Source organism: Pseudopipra pipra, chromosome 5 (genome assembly GCF_036250125.1).
Source record: "Pseudopipra pipra isolate bDixPip1 chromosome 5, bDixPip1.hap1, whole genome shotgun sequence".
Classification (NCBI taxonomy): domain Eukaryota; kingdom Metazoa; phylum Chordata; class Aves; order Passeriformes; family Pipridae; genus Pseudopipra; species Pseudopipra pipra.
Window position 1 is genome coordinate 3,118,512 of NC_087553.1, and position 13,555 is coordinate 3,132,066.

A 13,555-nucleotide genomic window follows, 5' to 3' on the forward strand; every position below is an offset into this window, starting at 1 on the left:
AGAGCATTAGAAGAAAACATTCTTGCTATTCTTCCCTACTTTGCTTGTGTTGGTCCTGCAGGGATTTCAAGAAATCACTTCCATCTCTGCTCAGCAGCAGTGGCACACCATATACCCAAAAATTTCAGTCTGTGTGTTCCATGGGTCCGAGGAAAAGAATCACAGAATTGCTAGGGTTGGAAGGGACCTCTGGAGGTCATCTGGTCCAACCTCCAAAGGGTGTCATATCGTCTGATAACTGTCGCTCACAGTGCCACATGATGTGCTTATTATTTGTCGAGGCACAAAATTCCAGTCACGCTCCAGGGGCTCATTCCGCAGGTCCCATATATTACCATTTTAAAGGGAAGCCCTACTGGGATAGGGTGAAATATGGGAGGAGTGCGACGTGGATGCAGTAGAAGCCAAGTGAAGGGGAGAAGGAGGAGCGGCGGCGGCGGCAGCTTTGCATCATCAGGTTACATTCCTTGTTGTCCTTGCCTCAGGTTACATCCCTTATTCGTGCCAAGGCATCGCCGCGTGGCTCCAGGCGGGATTCGTTCAACCACCGAAAACTCAACGGGGGAGCCAGGCTAAGGGCACAGAATCAGAGAGGGCAGAAATCAGAGAGGGCACAAGAGACCACCCGCTCGAGCACTGTGCCCCTGGAGAAGAGCAGGTAAAAAACGCTTTATTTTTGCTCAGTTTCGCCCTCGCTCGCACGTTCCTCGCGGCCGGACCCGTGACGGGCAGGTAACGACCCCTCCCCGCCCGTTGCGGGGCGAGCGCTGGTGGCACCGGCGAGCCCGCGAGTCCCCGCGGGACCCGCCCGAGGCAGCGCGGCCGCTCCTTCACCGGCAGCGCGGGGACGGCCGGCACTGCCCGCCCTGCACGGCTGCCGGGGCGGAGCGGAGACACCCCTGTGGCCCCGTCCTCGGCGGGCACTGAGCCCGGCGGCCACCGCCGCCTCCCCCCGGCGCCGCCGCGCCCGCCCCTTCCGCCGCAGAGCGCTCCCTGCCCGAGCCCCGCACGGTCCCGCAGCCCGCGCCGCTCCCGCGCCCCGGCCGACCGGTGGGTAACGGGGGGCCCCCGCAACACCATGGGGGCGCTGGAGTGTCGCCCAGCCTGCCCGCCCTGCCCTCCCTCCCTCCTCCCCCGGCGGTTCAGTTCCGCCGGGAGCAGGAGCGGGAGCCCGTGCCCCTGTCGACTCTCCGTGCGTGGCGGCCGGGCAAGGGGGAACGGGGGTGGCCGGAGCCGGGCGGTGGATCCCGGGGGGTTGGGGATGGCGGGGGTCGGGCTGTGGCTTTCGGGGATTTAGGGGTGGCCGGGGTCAGCTCGTGAATCCCGGGGGTTTGGGGTTGGGATGGTCACGGTCAGGCTGCGGACCCCTTGCGTTCGCGGGTTTGGGGATGGCCGGGGTCGGGCTGTGGATCGCAGGGGTTCGGGGGGGTGGGGATGGCCGGGGTCAGGCTGTGGATCGCAGGGGTTCGGGGGGTAGGATGGCCGGGGTCGGGCTGTGGATCGCAGGGGTTCGGAGGGTTGGGGATGGCCGGGGTCAGGCTGTGTCTCCTTGCTCAGAGCCCCCCCGTGTGCCGCCCCAGCCCCTCGCTGCCCTGCGGCCCGGGAAGGTCGGAAGCTCGTGGTTTGAGCCCGGGGAGCCTCGGGGGCGCACGGAAAGGGGTCGGGGCGATCCCAGCAGGATGGCAGCTCCCCGGCTGGTCCGCGTGTCGGGGCCGGCCCCGGTGGGGGTTGCGGGGCCGTTGCTGCCCGGGGCCGGTAACGGCGCTGGAATTGGAGCCGCCGCGGGCGCTCTCGGGGCCCCGCGGGGCCGGTCGGTTGTGCGTCCTCCGGCCCCTCGCTGGGCACCGGGCACGGACGGGATCCGGAGCTCCCGGCCGGGGAGGGATGTGCGGGTGGGCGTGTGGCCTGGAAGGAGCCCTGCGAGCCAAGGGCATCGTGCCCGAGGGCCACCTTGTGTGAAAAGCGCCGTCAGCAGCCGCTCGCAGCACCTCGGTCGGCGGGTTTAGGTGACGCCCGCGGTTCGGAACATGGCTTTCAGCACCCTCTGGCTTGCTTTGAACCAGCTGTTCCCGTTATCCTTTCAGAACACCATGGCCACACTCATGGACAAGCTGATGACCCCCATTGCCTCGGGAGCCGCGGGCCCCAACAACAAGGTCTCAATTGTGGGCACTGGACAGGTCGGGATGGCCGCTGCCATCAGCATCCTTGGAAAGGTACGGCTCAAGGACAGCGTGCCGCTCAAGCTCCCCCTGCCGCAGTGTTCTGTGCTGCCTTAGCCAGTGGGGGGGAATTCGGTAGGTTAGTGCAGGAATGAATCACGTGCAGTTCGGGTAAGCAGTCAGTGACCTCCAAGGCTGGCTTCCCCATTCAGCTTCTCCTTGTTCTCTCACCTTTCGTCCGTGCTTGGCAATAAATCTCTCATTAGGCAGAGTTATTTTGCAGGCTGCTGGGAAAATATAGTGAGCAAATGGCTCTTAAGCCCCTGCCAAACTTTTCATTCTCTTCTTAATTTTCTTCCACAACAAAGCTGGAGTTTGCTCGGTGAGGGAGCTCTGGTGGGAAAAGAATGGGGACAGAGGAGAAATGGATGTGAAATATGGGGTAGCAATCAGACAATAAGTGTTTGCTTTTTACTTTTTTAAGGCATGTGTGCCATAATAGCTGAAAATAGTGCTATCCCCTAAAGCAGACTTCTTGATTTTTCTTAAATGTTTTTTTTTGCTTGATTACATGATTATTTTTTCCAGAGAGGTTTTAGCTAGTTTTTCAAAAACTAAAAATAGAGGTCTGGATTTAGAGGTTATTCCAACTTTTCCTATTCCTGGTTTATAGGACTTTATTTTATTTTTGTTTTTCAAATCTTATGTTACTCTCTTTGAGCAAAGCAAAGGCTCATTATGCAACAAGGATCTCTTGTTTTTAGAGAATATTGTGAATGAGTTAAATTTGATTCCTATTATGCTGTTTTTGGAAAGATGATGGGAGCTGCAGATTTTTTTTTTAACAAAGGCATAAACAGCTATGCCCTGCCCACTTGCAGAGGCTGCCTTAAATCAGGTAGCTCACAGTCAGATTAAAAAGTCTTGCATGTACTACTAAACCAGCTGTATTTTATGTAGATGATCCTTCAACATATTACCGTGAGAATGTCTGCTTTAATATACTGGGGTTTTAAATATTAAAAAAAATTAAAAAGTAAGGGCTTTTGCTTGCTGATATTCATGAGCCCTGTGACTGAGGAAAAACTGACATTAAGAAAAGGCCACAGTGGAACTTGAGTATTAATGTGAAAGTAGTAAATAGTTTTTAAAAAAACTTATACAAAGGAGAAATTTAAGGGGAAAACAGTGATAGTTCATTGTGGTTTTCTATATTTTCTTAAGCAAATGTTTGCCTCTCATGGGCTGAACTAGTTTGTTTTTGAAGTCCTGTAACCTTGTACAGTGAGGGAGCCAGGTGATGTTACCACAAACTGCACTACAATTCATCTGTGTTTAATACACTGCTTTAGGCAGGATTAAATTTTTGCTTTCAGATATCTAAGCACAAAGTTTTACTATTAATGAGTTGTATGCACCAAACCCAGAGTAAAAACCGGTTTTAAATTTTTCAAGCATGGATGATGACATGGATTTTATGTCAACCAGACTTCTGCTCTTATTCTCTTACAAATATAAGCTGCAGTATAAAATATTTTTATAACAAAACTATCTGGTTCTTGTAACTGAATTAGTCATTTAGATTGGAAAATACCTCTGAGATGATTAAGACCAACCATTAACCCAACACTACCAAGTCCACCATATCTCCTAGTGCCACATCTACAGCTCTTTTCAACACTTCCAGGGATGTGACCCAACCACCTTCATGTTCCAGTGCCTGACCACCCTTTCAGTGAGAAATTTTTTCCTCGTATCCAGTCTAAACCTCCCTTGGCACAGCTTGAGGCTGTTTGCTCTTGTCCCGTCCCTTGTTCCCTGGGAGCAGAGCCTGACCCCCATGTGGCTACATCCTCCTGTCAGGGAGTTGTTGGAAGTGGTAAGGTCCCTCCTGAGCCTCCTTTTCTCCAGGCTGAGCCCCCAGAGCTCCCTCAGCTGCTCCTCATCACAGTTGTGCTCCAGACCCTTCCTCAGCTCCGTTCCCTTCTCTGGACACCCTCCAGCCCCTCAGTGTCCTTGTAGTGAGGGGCCCAGAACTGGACACGGGATTTGAGGTGTGGCCTCACCAGTGCCCAGCACAGGGAAACAATTCAGGCTAGGATGCCCTTGGCCTTCTTACCCACCTGGGCACACACTGGCTCACGTTCAGCCTCTGCCAACCAATTTGTGGCTTTACTTGTGCACAGTTTGGCTCTAATACTAATTTCAGTTTACTGGCGTAGTATTTAGTATTTAAATTTGCATGACACCAAAACTTCCATGCTGGTTATTTTTAGCTCCCTCTCTGTTAGAGACAAGTCACTGATGTTGCCACACTGATTTAGAAATGGGAGCATGTCCACAGTCACAAATCAGCTGCTTTAAATGAGAGTATTTTGAGCTGCATTTGGTGATTCTGTAGGCTTCATTCCTGTGTGTGCTGATAATGAGCTGAGTTCTTCTCTAGACAAGTGATGCAAATTCATGAAATTAGTCATTGGAGGTATTCCAGCTGCTCTTCTCTTTAAGTGAGAACCTGCTCTTGGAACCTGCAGAGTCTGAGGAATATTGGTTGCAAGTTCTAGACTGCAAGTCCCATCGGACTGTGTGTATAAATCTATCCATAATTGCACATGTGCACACATTATTTTTTCAAACTCTGATTGCACTAACTCCTTAGTTTAACACCAATGACTTCAGCTAAGCGTACTTTTTCATAGTGTTTAAACAACTGAGACATTCATTTTACCCTGCAGGCTATTTTGGGAACAGAGCAAGTACAGATACAGATTCTTATGATTTTTCTTCAACAGTTTTATCAAATCAGCTGCTAAGGGAAGCAATGCAGAAAAGCCATAAACTAACGCTATTTCAGAGTATGAAATGAAAACTTTAAATATGCCTGCAGTTAAATATATTTTTCCGCAGGAAAAACAGTATTTTAGTTGCTAAAAATGGCTTAACTGCTCTCAAATAGAGTGTAGATATCTAGGAAAACAGAGAAGTAGTAATTTGAATTTCAATATAATTTACTGCCTGATCAGCCTTTAAGGATAATGGAATTTACAAGGATAATAAAAATTTCTGTCAAAAGGAAAAGCCAAAGGAAGGCTTTGCATTAGAGCAAAACACCTTTTCACTCCCATACTTCATTGTTTTCCTGTTCTGAGACTGTGTGAGGTTATCTCCCGACTTAACCTGGCTGGACAACAAGCATACATGGCTAAATCTATTCTGCAAAGTAAATATAACATAGTAGCTCTAGTAGAGAAAAACAACTAAAGAATCTGTTTTCTCTTGATTTTTAGGGCTGAGGAAAATATCTGTTCCTGTTGTATAGTTTTGTGAAATTAATTGATTGAAGGCATGCTAAAAGAGAATACTTGTTTGATAATTATGTGGAGTGTTCTTTTAGGCGTTTCAATATTTACAGCAGGCCTATTTGCTGGATAGATTTAGAAGTTTTGTTACAACTCTGAAAGATATAACTTTTTCCCAAATATAATTACTAAATCATGAAGTGCTTTCCTAGCAAAGGGTTGGCCGTGAACTCAAACTCCCCACAAATAATATCTTTTTTGGAAAGTCTGAATGAGTTTTATGAACCTGTGCTGTAGCAGCCTCTGACTTTGTTCCTGTGAGATACATCAGAACACCAAGATAGTGCTGTCCCACAGGTTTAACTTTGGAGAAGAGATGCTTTCAGATTGCTGTGGCGTGTCACTTTGAAACAAAATACACCTCAGCTCAGGGTTAACTTCAAAATGCAAGTGAACTGCTTCACTGACTCCAAATTTTGTTGTTTTCAGGGTCTTTGTGATGAACTTGCTCTGGTTGATGTTGTGGAAGACAGACTAAAAGGAGAAATGATGGACCTACAGCATGGGAGCTTGTTCCTTCACACTCACAAGATTGTGGCAGACAAAGGTGAACCTCAGTTTTTTATTTAATACTGACATTCTATGACTTTGCTTGATAGTGGAGAATTAGTTGTGTAATCCTAAAGAATTCAAAGGATTTGGCATTGAAAAAGTGTATGAATTGGGGTGAGAATTTGGATAAACACCATAGCAGTGGGAATAGTTTTTAATCTGGACTTTCTCTTACATCTCTAATGGCCACTTTACAGTTTGGAGCTTGTTTAGTAAAACTGATTTTAATGAAGCTATAGTACCTCTTTGTAGAAGAAATAATGTGATTTGGAAAGTGGAAGTGAGATTCGGGTGGTTGAAGGTGCTCTCCAGACCCATATATGTTGATACCTAAACTGGACAGTGTTAAAGAGCTGGTACTGGATTTAATATTGATGTTTCCTGGTTTGGGGCTTGAATGGAATGCACGGTGGAGAAGCTGCCTGTAACACTGTATGAACACAGTGCTGTTGAAATGAGTGACAAGTGTATTTAACACATTCTGTATGTTCCCCCCCGTGCTCTGGTGTAGATTACAAGGTGACAGCCAACTCCAAGATCGTGATCCTGACTGCGGGCGTTCGTCAGCAAGAGGGGGAGAGTCGCCTGAACCTGGTCCAGAGGAATGTGAATGTCTTCAAATTCATCGTTCCTCAGGTTGTGAAGCACAGCCCCAACTGCATCATCATCGTGGTTTCCAATCCAGGCAAGGCAGTCTTTTCTGAAACCCTTAAAACTTCGGTTTGATAAAACACAACATTCATTCTCTGACAGTCTTTTCAAATACAAATTGAAGGTTAATAGCTTTTTGTGGACATCTGCCAGGTAGTGGCCAACAGCAGAATACAAACAAATATCCTGTACATTCTGATGCTCTCTTTATTCAGAATTTGTCATGGTGTCCTTATCTTAAAAGAATGCTTTATGGTAAATACGTCAGTTCTTTACATACTTTGGCTTAAGCAGTTGGTAGTTTAAAACTTTTATTTCTAAAGGATAACTTTTGTGTCTGGATGCAATACAGCCATTTTTCAGGATGAAGAACTTGCCCTATATTCTATATTTTCAGGAAAAAGAATTTGATGCTGAAGCCTATGGTGGAACAAGGGCCAACTGTAGTACACAGTTCAGTTGGATAAGAAAAGAATCTGTTATAACTGATTACACGTATTTGTGTGCTCACTTGCAAGTACCTCATTGCACTGAGGCAATTGGATATTTGGATGTCTAAAGCTGACTGTAAACATTCTGATGTGCTTTGTGGAGTGTCCCTGTAGGGTTGTCTTTGCTTGACTCAACATCTGAGTGAGGCCAGTGCTACAGGACCCTGGCGGTGAAGTAACGCTGCTTTTAGAGAGAACTTTGCAGAGTGGAAACAGTGCATGCAAAGCTGGCAGCTCAACTGGGGGTTGAGTAATTAGCTGGTGTACAATTACTCCTACTGAATACCAGTGTTCTGAGCAAGTGCCTACTGTGCAAGTACAATAACTTAGGGCAGTTTTAAATACTTATCAAAAAATCAACCCGCGACAAAGATTGACTTGTTCTTGTTCTAGCAGGGCCAGATTCAATCTATAGACTTCTCTCCAGTAGAGCAGCTGCTGGAGGAGAATTGCATGTTGCTTTTGCAGAATTATTTTTATAACCCTTTGTTTTCTCAATGTGTGGAGTTTTGTCCACTAGTCTTATATAGTGGAAGTTATTGTGAGCTCATTAGAAGGGACTTTAGTGACTTGGAAAGCCAGACAGCCTGGAGCTGATGGACAGGGAGATGCTCTGTAGTCTGTACAAGTTACTGTGATCCTGGCAGGAACAGCCCCAGCTGAAGCTATGGGAAGAAAGCTGTGCCTGATGAACATGTCAAGGAGGTGTGAACTGTGCTGAGATGATGTGCTTTTTGTGCCTGAGCAGAGCAAATGATGTATTTCAGATCTGTATATGTTCCCTCTTGAGAACTGGCTGGCTCCTGAGAGTTGGAGTCATAATTACTGCAGCCTGTTTATTATTGTTGCTTTGACCTGTTGATTAGAGGTTTTCTCTCTGCTCACATCCTTCTGTCTGCCCCACCTAGCTTTGTGTTTTTTCTAAAGCTTTGTTTTTGGAGACACATGCAGCTAAAGCATATTGGTAGTAAATGCAGAAACTGCTTAGTGCACAAATCAAGAAGTTGAACTGAAGTAATTACCAACTACAAAGAGTATGCAAATCTCAAACTTTTCACTGTAAATTGTTTTACCTGCTGTTGTGATGATGAATTAGAAGGTAATATTACTTCAGGAAATTACTTGAGTGTTTTAGCCACATGAGATCAGTCCCAGTTCTGAATGCCCTGGGGGTTTAACTGTGACAAAAAAATGTGTCCCAACTTTAGCTGGTAGGAATCTAATCTCCAAAGATCTTACACAATTTTTTTAGGACCCATCAAGCTACTGTTCAAAAAATCTCAAGCAGTGCATTAATTTTAAATCCCCCAAATAGTCAGACCCAAAATACGTTGACCAATGAGCACAGCTGTGTTTTGAGTCCTCCTGATTGCCCTGCTACTTGCAATAAAGTAATTGCTGGAGCATTCTTGATGTGAGTGATTTAATTTACTGTGCATGTTTTTCCTTGCAGTGGATATCTTGACCTATGTCACATGGAAGCTGAGTGGCCTGCCAAAAAACCGTGTGATTGGAAGTGGCTGCAATCTCGACACGGCCAGATTTCGCTATCTGATGTCCGAGAGGCTTGGGATTCATCCAAGCAGCTGCCATGGCTGGATCTTGGGAGAGCACGGTGATTCCAGTGGTAAGGAGCAATTCTGACCTCTTTGGGAACAAGCAATACAGTGTTAGAGGTTGAGGTCTAAGGGTGTTACAAAACTGAAGGAACAGATGCAGCTCCACTCGAGTTACTGGCACTTAGCTGTGGTTTTATGAAGATTTGAGTTGAGACAAGTCCAGGAAATGAGAGAATTGGGATTGTTCAGCCTGGAGAAGAGAAAGCTTCAGGATCACCTAACTGTGGCCTTCCAGTACCTGAAGGGAGCCTACAGGATAGGTAGAGAGAGGCTACTTACAAGGGCCTGGAGTGACAGGACAAGGGGGAATGGCTTCAAACTGACAGAGAGTAGGGTTAGATTGGATATTGGGAAGAAATTCTTCCATGTGAGGGTGGTGAGGCCCTGGCACAGGTTTCCCAGAGAAGCCATGGCTGCCTCATTGCAGGGGATTGGAATGAGATGATCTTTAAAGTCCTTTCCAACCCAAACCATCCTGTGATCCTGTGAAACGTAGCTGCACATATTTAATAATTAAACCCTGAACTGAAAAAGCCAATTTTGTGAGCTCAAGTTGTGTCCTAAAGGCTACAGCTTAGTACTTTTCTTTATCCTCAGTTTTTGGAGTACCATAACAGCCTGTAGCACAGTTCTTCTCTGAAAGCAGTATCACCTCCTTTTAAGTCAAGGGCAGAGCTTGTTAGAGGTAACAGAAAACCCTGGCAATCCAGGCTCAGGCTAACAAAATTATCCCTTACCTTATTTCATAACTTTTCTCTGTGCTATTTAAAAGATGGTTTTAAAACCATGTAAAATCAAAGAAGCCCATCTGTCTTAATTCAGCTCATGTATTTAAAGTCTGTGTACATTGGTACTGCTTCATATTTTTGTGGTGTGTATTTCTAGGGGAGCCACCTCTTCAATGTCCCATTGCATTTGATCAGCCCTACCCTAATGAAAGCAGAGTTTGGCTGAGCTTACACAGAGCTCATCCTGCATCAGTTTTTGCTTTGAAGTAACTCAGAATTCCTAGTTACTTCACAGGAACAAAGGATGAGCCTGCCTGTAAGCTTCCAGTGTGAAGAGAGGTGCAAATTCCTCTCTTGATATTTTAAGTTTGTATATTGCTACCCTCTTACTCATGTAAATAAGAACAGGTTTCTTGAAGGCTGAACCTAACACTGATTAGTGAAACAGCAAATACATCCTTGCTGCAGTTTTGAGCAGAATGAGTTTTAAAAGGCTGAACAGCTAAGATGTGCCTTTTTGCTAGAATTTGAGGTTTCTGACTTCAGAGAGGGCTGTCTGCACCTTCCAAGGTCTCAAAGTTCTGCTGTCGTGTGTTACAATCAACTTGTTAAAGTGCCAGTACTAAAATAGTCTGACAACTGACACCCAGAGTTGTCAGCATTAACTGCAGCTAAATGAAAACTGAAAATCTGCCTCAAACATTATTGTGGTTCTGGCTGCTGCTACTTATGGTTCCAATTGTTTCAGGTAGGAAAAAGTGAAGGGGGAGTTGCAAAGTGCTTTTGAAACTTATGTCCTCCCTCTGTTCCAGTGGCTGTTTGGAGCGGAATTAACGTGGCAGGGGTTTGTCTCCAGCAGCTGAATCCTGCCATGGGAACTGACAAAGACCCTGAGAACTGGAAGGAGGTCCACAAGAAAGTGGTTGACAGGTACAATCACCTGAGGAATAACACGGATATATGTGATGCTGAAAATAGCTTGTCTGCACACTGTCTCTCCGTTGTGCTGCAGCTTTCATGCCCTTTTATTTAGAGGGCTGCATGAATAAGTGGGACTGCTGGTTTAAACACAAAAATGCAGGATTTCAGCTGGTTATTTCATTATCCTACAGCCAGACAAGCTGTTGCATAACATGCCCACTGAAGTACTGCAGAGCTTAGAGCTGTGTGTACTTGTTTTCTCTCATGGAGCTTCTTGAGTGGTTCACTTTGTTCAAAGGGCACAAGACTAGGGAAGGGCAGTGTGTTTCTGTGAGCAGTGTTGGAACGGGGGGAAATTTTGTTCATTGATGCAGGAAGATTTGTTCACATGTTGCTAAATCACTTGTCTCAGTTGTGATATGAGTGAACTCTCCTGCACTATCTCCAGATGTTGGCTAAAAATACCAGGGGGTGTGTGTAGGTAGTGCATGGCTTTGACTCTAAATGTTTATCTATTCCAAATGCACTCAGAATGATTGTGTCACTGACTGAAATTGAGAATTTATTAGATGTAGGTGTGCTTTTCTACCTAACACTAAGAACTCTTCCTAGATGGAAACTGATTTTCTTTTCAGCTAATCCTGTGAGAACAACAGGGATTCTTAATTATACATATGGGAATATGTATACTTTATGCTTTATCTTCTAATGTTGAAACACATCACTCTCCTACTTTGATATTTTAATTCCAAAACTTAGAAAGTGTTGCAGGAGTTTAATTTTTTTTTTTAAATGGGAAACTTTCACTCCTCTTAAGACTTGTAAGTCACACAGTGCCTTGAAGACATCTTAGTGCAATTGTCTTTCTGTGTTTCCTTAGTGCCTATGAGGTGATCAAACTGAAGGGATACACAAACTGGGCTATTGGCCTTAGTGTTGCTGACCTCTGTGAGACCATGCTGAAGAACTTGCACAGGATTCATTCCATCTCAACACTGGTAAAGGTAAGAAGTGGTGGCTGATTGGATGCTCTAGTTCATTTTGTTGTTATGACAAGCTAAGTAGTCTCGGTTAGCAAGGGGCTGAACAAAGGAAGCTTTGTAAAACACTACTTTGAATTTAAAATGGGAGCTTACTCTTGCCATTCCTTCTAGGCTGACCTCTTAGCCAACTCCTCTCACAAGTATGGAGCTGAAAATAAGTTCTCTGTACTACCCTTGTGTAAAGTTTGCCATTTGTGGCATGCACATTCATTGGAAGGAGGTTTTGGTGTAAATCTGGAAAACTTCATGGAGGCCCAGCTGCAATTCCATGAACCACTGCCTAGCAAAAGTCCTGGGGGGAGAACTGTGTCCTTTTATAGCTGGTGTAACTGGCTGCATCTAGTCTGGACTAGCTCTGTAACCCCTGGTGCAGCAAGGACTCTGAGCAGGTTGAGCTTACTGCTGCCTCTGTAGCAGGAAGGATGACCTGCCCTAATCCTGCATCTGAATCTTGTCAGCTACTTGCTGTATAGAAATAAAAGTGAGAGGTTTGAAGAGCTTTGAAGGTGGGGTTTCTGCAGTCAGCCATCTTGGCACTGCCAGACATTTGGTCCAAAACAGCTCTATGCTGTTTATTTTCTCAAATACACTGTGACTGAAATTCTTCTGCAGGCTGTAAAATAATAGTTTTTAGCTCTGCTCTCAGGAACAGAGCTTCCTGTTCTATAAACTAAATGCACATCTGGCGTGATGGGGTCATATCTGATCTCTTTTGTCTGTGGCAGGGCATGTATGGCATTGAGAATGACGTCTTCTTGAGCCTGCCTTCTGTCCTAAGTGCCGCTGGATTGACAAGTGTCATCAACCAAAAGCTGAAGGACGATGAGGTGACTCAGCTGAGGAAGAGCGCGGATACCCTGTGGAACATCCAGAAGGATATCAAAGATCTGTAACTCATGAATGCCAGATTCCAGCCATAGAAAACCAGCATGTTGTGTGCAGATATGGGCTCTACTCACTCTACATCTCTAAAGTTAACATTAAGTACTCTTCCAGACGGTTCATGGTAGCTAAACTTACGCTTGCTGTAACGCACAAACCTGACGAACAAATAAAGTAATTTTCAGGCATGTTTTGTTGTCCTAGTGACTTATTTTTAGTATATAATTATCTAGCTTACTCTGGCATCCTCCTTTAATGTTTGCCACAGACTTACATGGAAGTGTAAGACTTGGCATGTCTTTTCAGAAGGTTAGAAATAATGTAGTAATAGCCTGTGGTGGGATTTCGCTAACACCACCTTAGTGGAAGCCTTTTCTCAGTCCAAGTGCTGGCTAAGTGTAGTTCTTGTTTCTGATAGAGTAATTCCTATTTTTTTTACTGATGGGCAGAAGAAATGGAATGGGGATTTGCCTCTGAGCTGCCTGCCAAAAATATGCCAACAATAAGATTATGCTGGCTGGCCTAGAAGAGTCTTGTAGATACTTCTCTCTCCTAGATTAAATTCTTTGCCTGTTAATAATGCCTAGTTTCTATAAAGTGGAAAAAACAGGATTATTTTGTATTTGATAACCAAAATTCAAGGAGGTTTTTTGGCATTAGGCTGGAGTTCATGGTGATAGTCTTGTTTATTAAACAATTCAAGTTGGGTCTTCAAACTCTAAATTTCAGCATGATTTTTTGAAGTGCTCATATACATGGAGAACAGTTGTAAAAAAAAATAAAGCCCAAAGATTATTTCTTAATCACAATTATGGACATTAACCATACAATAGCCTGTATTTTCTTGGCATGCCTAGAACTGAGCACTCTAGATGTCCAGGGGACAAACAGTATTAAATCTATTTTAAATCATAATTCAGAGGCTTGTAAGATTTTTTTTCATAACAAATGGTCCGAGACTAAGATGGAGCAATTTAAAGGACTTTTCTATCTCCATTAAAATACTGTGCACAGTGGACTAAAACAGCTTTATAAGCAAGTAGCCTAATTTTTGTCATTCCTTTGAAATAGAAAGGTCACACAAGTTTTGTTCTATTGCAAGATAACTTCTGTGATTTAGTAAGTATCATGTAAAGTATCATGTAGC

At 45.0% G+C, this 13,555-nt stretch overlaps 1 protein-coding gene across 4 annotated transcripts; it reads left to right on the top strand.

The window, feature by feature from the left end:
• The first annotated feature begins 420 nt into the window (after positions 1-420).
• LDHB (lactate dehydrogenase B) lies at positions 421-12,596 on the top strand. 4 transcript variants are annotated; one of them, XM_064654152.1, is made up of 8 exons: positions 421-658; positions 2,085-2,216; positions 5,951-6,068; positions 6,585-6,758; positions 8,669-8,842; positions 10,375-10,492; positions 11,364-11,487; positions 12,252-12,596. In XM_064654152.1, the coding sequence occupies exons 2-8, from the start codon at positions 2,091-2,093 to the stop codon at positions 12,417-12,419; spliced, it is 1,002 nt and encodes a 333-aa protein (XP_064510222.1). In that variant the 5' UTR covers positions 421-658; positions 2,085-2,090; the 3' UTR covers positions 12,420-12,596. The 4 variants fall into 4 exon arrangements, with proteins under 4 accessions (XP_064510222.1, XP_064510221.1, XP_064510220.1 ...); XM_064654151.1 differs by lacking the exon at positions 421-658 and adding an exon at positions 869-1,050; XM_064654150.1 differs by lacking the exon at positions 421-658 and adding an exon at positions 1,057-1,192.
• Positions 12,597-13,555: the final 959 nt, after the last annotated feature.

Bases quoted from the DNA above. Each gene is read 5' to 3' on its own strand.
- LDHB (XM_064654150.1), top strand. From the start codon at position 1,079: ATGGGGGCGCTGGAGTGTCGCCCAGCCTGCCCGCCCTGCCCTCCCTCC. The intron at 6,069-6,584 runs GTGAACCTCAGT...GCTCTGGTGTAG, and splicing joins CAAGATTGTGGCAGACAAAG to ATTACAAGGTGACAGCCAAC. The intron at 8,843-10,374 runs GTAAGGAGCAAT...CCTCTGTTCCAG, and splicing joins AGAGCACGGTGATTCCAGTG to TGGCTGTTTGGAGCGGAATT.